The sequence below is a fragment of the Piliocolobus tephrosceles genome, chromosome 8 (genome assembly GCF_002776525.5).
Source record: "Piliocolobus tephrosceles isolate RC106 chromosome 8, ASM277652v3, whole genome shotgun sequence".
In the NCBI taxonomy this organism is placed as follows: Eukaryota; Metazoa; Chordata; class Mammalia; order Primates; family Cercopithecidae; genus Piliocolobus; species Piliocolobus tephrosceles.
Genome location: NC_045441.1, coordinates 118068152 through 118074446, shown reverse-complemented (window position 1 = coordinate 118074446; position 6295 = coordinate 118068152). Strand labels below are relative to the sequence as shown.

The following is a 6295-nucleotide window of genomic DNA, read 5'->3' as shown; positions in this document are numbered from 1 at the left end:
TTCCCATCCTCATTTTACTTTCTGTCAAACTTATGAAAATTTATTAAGATACGACTTACATCCCTGGTAAGTGCACTGCTCAAAAGATATTCACACACCAGTCCCCTAGATCACAAAGCCAACCATGCCCAGCTCCTCCCAGCACCCCCAGCCCTGAAACCAGTGTTCTGACTTCTGACGGCACCATGAGCCTTCCTTTTGTACTTTACACTCATGGAAGCATAACCACCTTCATGTTTTAAAATAAATGTTTACTTTTGAAATAATTTTAGATATACAGAAAATTTGAAAGGCACTACAGTTACTCCTACACTTTCCATCCAGCTGCCCTTAATAACGACATTTTACATTACCATGGCACATTTGTCCAAACTAAGAAATTTAGGTTGGGTGGGCCAGGTGCGGTGGCTCACGCCTGTAATCCCAGCACTTTGGGAGGCTGAGGCGGGCAGATCACGAGGTCAGGAGATCGAGACCATCCTGGATAACATGGTGAAACCCCGTCTCTACTAAAAATACAAAAAAATTAGCCAGGTGTGGTGGCGGGCGCCTGTAGTCCCAACTACTCGGGAGGCGGAGGCAGGAGAATGGCAGGAACCTGGGAGGCAGAGCTTGCAGTGAGCTGAGATGCACTTCAGCCTGGGCAACAAAACGAGACTCCATCTCAAAAAAAAAGAAAAAGAAAGATGATGGGTGATTGTTGGCTTCCTTTAGCATATGTGTGCACTGAACAAGTCCTCATGAGTAAATAGCAATGAGACAAGAGCAAAGGGTGAGTAGGACAAATTATGGGAAGGCCTTCTGGGGACCCTCAGTTCCCACATTGCTCTAGGATGAAGGTTAGAAAAGGTGTGCCCTAGGCCGGGTGCGGTGGCTCATGCCTGTAATCCCAGCTACTCAGGAGGCTGAGGCAGGAGAACAGGAGAATCACTTGAACCCAGGAGGCAGAGGTTGCAGTGAGCTGAGATCATGCCACTGCACTCCAGCCTGGGCTACAGAGCAAGACTCTGTCTCCAAAAAAAAAAAAAAAAAAAAGGAAAACGGTGTGCCCTGTGGCTACGTCTGCATCCCTGTAGTCCGGGCCTGGCATCAGCGGCAGCATGGTAGCTGGGTGGGTGGCCAGTCTTGAGGAGCTGCCTGTGTGTGTTATCTGCGATCCTCTTCTGGGGACAGGGTGCTCTGGAGGTCCAACCAACCTCCTCGCCAGGGCTTACCTTGAAGATGGTGTTATCTCCGTCCTGGCTGGGACCATGCCTCGTGGCATGCCTCCAGGGGATATAGAATAATTTCTTTTCCCCATTGACCCATTGAAGCCCTGGGTACTGGCAGCTGTTCACCTGGGCCACCAGCCAGGGCTTCAGCCGCACGCGGCGGGGCGGGGTGGGAGCCCCTGGGATGGACTGGTTCATGGCAGAGGGGTCTGCAGGAGAAAGCCAGAGGGGAGCCTCAGCAGGTCCGCAGGTGGATGGCGACAGGGTGCTCAGAGGTCAAGCTGTGGGTCACAAGGGATGGTCTCTCCAGTCCATCTAGGTATTTAAGGCCAATTGTCTTTTCCAAGCATCAACTTTCTTGTCTAGTGTCATGGAATTTTGTGTTTGGGTGAAGGGAAAGAGAGTTACGAGTTAGTGAATGCTGCGGGCACAGCCCCAGGCGCCCTTTACCGGGTGGAGGCATCCATTCTCCAACTGCTAACAGTAGTGAGCAGCCCGTTGGCCAGAGAACTGCCTTTCACTACTCACCCCACAGGTTAGGCCCACCCCTCGCTCTTAGGGGGCAGCCCACAGCCAGACTGCCTGACACAAGAGACAAAAACCTGGCTATCTTGTCTAAAGCTGGGCTACTTGGGGCAGCGAGTGCTCCGTGGGATCAGCCTGAAGGCAACCTCCCGCTCAGTCCACACCCCTGGTTCAATTCTTCTCTGCCCAAGTTTTCTCACCCCCTGTCCCCTGAGAGTCCCCTCCGGAGATGCCCTCAACAAGAATCTCATCTCGAGCTCGCAAGGACACCTGCCCTCAGAGGAAAGCAGAACATGTGAATGGAGGGTGGGTTTCTGCACCCAACTCTCAGAGCTACCTTTCTTCCTCAGTTTCCCTCCAGGAGGAAGTTCCCCAACCTCAACGTCTTTAGATAAATCCCATCAACCAACTCAACCACCTCCAACGACAGTGGCCACCAAACTTAGATGTTACCTCTCTAGGGCCGTTCATCTAGATTCTTGGTCCTCCCCCTTCGCCTCCCACTGGACACGCATTGGTGTAGCACTTAGGAAGGCCCTAACGCCTGCCGGAGCCTGTTAGGAAGTCTGCAGGAAACAGAAGCCACAGCTGTAACCATTACCTACCCAGGGGCACGAGCCCCAGCCTCCTCCCCTCCACATGCCAAACTCCCTCTCCAGCCCAGAACCGGAAACTCTTCACAGTCCTGAGCCCCCTCCTCTGCCTCTCTCCTCCCCTCACCCATGCCCTTGGCCCTTCACTTGAGACCCCTGTGTGGAAGACAGAAAGGACTGGGCCATTATAGAGCACAGCCCATCAGAAGTGAATGTGTCGCTCAGCAAGTAAGGAGCAAAGGTTCGAGCTGAACTCCGTCTGTCTTTCTGGGCCTGCTCGGGCCTTGCAGCATGGAGTCTCAGTTTCCCCTGAAATTCCCTGCCCAGTACCTTTTGGGTTTGCACCTGCCTCATGCTGCCTCTGAGCTGCTAGTGTCTCACATTGTAGGCCTCCCTCAGAGCCCAGCTCGGCTGCCACCAACCCAGGAGACATAAGGCCAGCCGGCCTTGCCTGGCCCAGGGGCTGGGATGGGGAGGTGTTCAGAACACTCCAGCCCTGCCCCGACCTCAGAACATGGGGGCTCAGTTCCGCTTTCTACCCCAGCCTCCACCCAGCCCCAGGGGAAACGAAAGTGGCTGGACCGGGACAACTCAGAAACCAGACTCACTGTGGGCTGAGAGAGGGAGCCGAGTGGGTCCCCCAGACCAAATTTCCAACCTCCCACCCACAGCTGATCCCCACACCCCAAACCTGCAGGCAGTCTTTGTGCATTTAGTGTGGTTTGTAGCATGGGAGTGCACCCACCCATATTTATATTTGTAGATTCCTGAGAGGCCTTGACCCTAGAATAGAGGGGTGCCAGTCACCAGCAGCACACAATTCTGGCCGAGTGAGGGTGGACAGAGGAAGCTCTGTCTGTGCAGAATCGGGGAGAGCTTCCCTGATGACCCCCTGGGCTGACGCCGTGAGGTGCTGGTGCCACTGGGGAGATCAGAGGGTCCAGCTGCCTGCCCCCTACTGTCAGTCCAGCATCTGGCCCTGCCCGACACGGCTGTTTAATACAGAGCAAGGTTTTGAAATGACAACTCCGGCCTCAGTGTCAGAAGGCTGCATCCATACAGGGAGCTTAGGGAGGGGTGTGGAGAAGGAGCTCCCGCGACAAGCCCATCTGTGATGAGCGAGGGTCTGTCCACCATGCCACAGAAGGGACTCAACCTCAAGGCTTTTGCCTCCAGCCAGGTCCACACAAGCTCTAACCCAAGCAGCATCCATCCTCCCAGAAGCTCCCTCCTGCCCAGAAAAGGGCTAGGTCTGATTCAGACCACCCTAATCAAGGCCCGTGACTTTGGAAGTTTGGTGTCAGAACAGGTCTGCCATCGTAGGGCTCCAGAGGCTCTGGGTGAAATGCATGCAGCCCTAGACCTAAGTCAATGGACCTGAGCCCCAGAAGGTGGGGAAATCCAACAGCTGAGGGCCTGAGGAAGCCCCTACAAGTGTGTGAGGCAGCGAAGCATCCAGTGGGCAGTCCTAGAGGACCTGCTGAGGTGGGGCGAGCCCACAGCTCACCCCAGAACCCTGCTGGAGTCCCAGGAGACAGTGCCCCCACCACCCAGGAGCTGCAATTCGTGGGCACCGGGGGAGCCACTAGGGGAGGATGCGCCACAGCAGTCCTAGTAAGAGTGGCCAGGCAGCAGGAGCCCTGCTGCTCCCAGGGTTGGTCTGGGTCACATGTCTCCTTGCAAACCCACACCCAGCTCAGGGAGAGGACAAGGGGTCCCCTGTACAGGCCCTGACCCCAAATCCCACCCCTCCAGGTGAGCTTCCCACACCCTGGGCCCTGCTGCCCACCTGGTCCGACAGGCTGAGGCTCTGGGGCAAAAGGTGCCCAGGAAGAAGCTTCCTCCCAGGGTCAGGGTAGGGGAAGACCAGGGTACAGGGGGAAAACCCCAAAGTAGGGCCTTTAGATAAAAAGGGGTGATTTCCCAGTGCTTCCCTAGACTCTTGGAGCCCCTCAGCCCCAGCACCCCAGGCCCCATAACTACTGAGGGTGGGGACAGGAAGGGGAGGTCATGCCAGAGGGCCTTCCGAGGGCCTACAGTTTCCTACATCGATACAGCCCAGCCCTCTCTGATCCTGGCCACTTATCCTCATTCTGGGCCCTCGAGGAGCCCAGGCCCAGCTCAGTCCTCCGCCCCTGCTCCCCCCTCCCCTTCGCCCCCACCCCTCTTGCGGGCTCCGCTGGGGCACACCCCTTGGGCCAGCCCGAGGGGAGCCACCCCCACCTCCAGGGTCGGCCTCTGCACCTCTCCTCCTGCTGCTGGAGGAGCAGCACCCCGTCCTCGCCCTGCTGTGCCCAGAGTGGCTGCGAGACTGGGAAAGTCCCCTACTCCCGCCTCTGCTCCTGGGTACCCGCTCCCGCCCCTCCCGGGGTCCGGAGACAACCATCTCCCCACGCATCCCGGCCACGCTAGCGTCACTTTTTTTCCCACGTTTAGCCTCTTCATTGTTGCCTTCTTGAGTTCTGGGACAGGACCTACGGAAACCAGCCCAGGAACTATTGCGCCCCATCCTTCGCTGCTCGGGAGACCAGAGTCTACCATTCCCGGCCGCAAGCCCAGGGACAGACGGAGCCTCTACCTAACACCATCTTCCCCCAAACTCTTGCGCAGTTCCTGCCATTGGCCTGAAGATCCCGAGGGATGAACGCTTTAACCTCAACCTCTTTTCCGAAAGGGTGAGGGTGGCCCGGTAAGAGCGAGGGCGAGTGCATCTAAAGTAAGGATGGGGCCTCGCTCCTCAGTGGCCCAAGCCAGTCTCCAGCGGGGTGCCCCGGAGCCCCCATTCTGGGCGGTGGCGAGGGAGAGGGAGAACAGCAGAGCCGGCGCACCCCCCTCCCCGTAGCGGTGCCGACTCCGCCGCCTGGGTCACGGGGCTCCCTGGGCGCCAGCACCCCAAACTACGCCTTGGAAGTCCCAGGCCGGTGGGGCGCACCCTGCTGTAGGCACCCACCCGTTCTTGGTCCTCAGGCGCAGCTGGACGAGGACCCCCCCTACTCCAGTCCCCATCCCGCCGCCCGCGGGTGCCTGGAGGGCGCGGGCCCCAGACTAGGCCTAGACTTGGGGGCAGTAGCCGGCACCGCTCCCGCCACCCACAGGGCGCGCCAGGCGGGGACGCAGAGAGGAGAGCGCGGCGGACGGGACCCACCTGTCTGCGGTGCGCCTGCGTGGCTGCGCCCGGGAACACCGGCTGGGCGGCGGGACCAAGCTGAGCTCTGCCCAGGCTGCGCCTCCCGCCGGTCCGCCAACCAGCCGGGCACTTCCGCGTCTCGCCGCCCCCGCCCCTGGGCAGCTGCTGCCGAGCTCCGGGCGCGGGCAGTGCCCCGCCCCGCCCCGAGAATCCACTCCGGGCCCCGCACTGACCTGGCAACTGCAGATCCGGGCTGAGCCTCGGGCCAGGCCCAGGGCCTCCAGGGAGATGCCAGTCGGCGTGGTGAGCTAGACTGGCCACTGGCTCTTTTGGCAATCTGGAACCGTAAAACTGTCATTTGACAACCCCGTGCCTCCCGCTGCAGTGCTTGGTTGGGCCCTGGGAGAGGGTGGGGGTGCTTCCCCACGCTGGTCCTCCGGGGCTGCACACAAATGAGGGCGCAGTGTGGCCAACCCACAGCCCCAGGCCCTCCTGTCGCCTGCCTGCACCCCTGGCGAGGGCGGCTGTCGCCCCTAGAGCACAGTCGCTGCCCCCAGGATCCAGACACCCCTTCCAGACGTGCTTGCAGGCGGGAACCCTCTAGTCACTCTGTGCCTTTCTCATCCTCAACCCCTGTACCTGTCTCATCCCAGCTCCCCTCCTAAGTCGCCTTCCAGTCATCCCAGGGGCAGCGGCGTGGTCGCCTGTTCCACTTCCTCTCACTGCTACCTTGACCGTCCATCTGTGGTTCTGAACCGTTTTCGATTCCATAAAAAACCTCGCCCAGGACCTCCACATTCACACCTCCTGTTCCTTGTCTTCAAAATTTCTGTTTCAGC

At 59.0% G+C, this 6295-nt stretch overlaps 1 protein-coding gene across 12 annotated transcripts in view; it reads right to left on the bottom strand.

Annotated features, from left to right (window-relative positions):
- Positions 1-5840, bottom strand: part of IRF5 (interferon regulatory factor 5) — a 13174-nt gene extending 7334 nt beyond the window's left edge. The window contains exons 1-3 of one of the 12 annotated variants that reach the window (XM_023223519.2): positions 5690-5840; positions 2190-2302; positions 1215-1573 (exon numbers count right to left, since the gene is read on the bottom strand). In XM_023223519.2, the coding sequence (XP_023079287.1) occupies positions 1215-1409 (195 nt within the window). In that variant the 5' untranslated portion in view covers positions 1410-1573; positions 2190-2302; positions 5690-5840. The other 11 variants (XM_023223526.2, XM_023223517.1, XM_023223522.1 and 8 more) reach the window with 11 other exon arrangements.
- Positions 5841-6295: the final 455 nt, after the last annotated feature.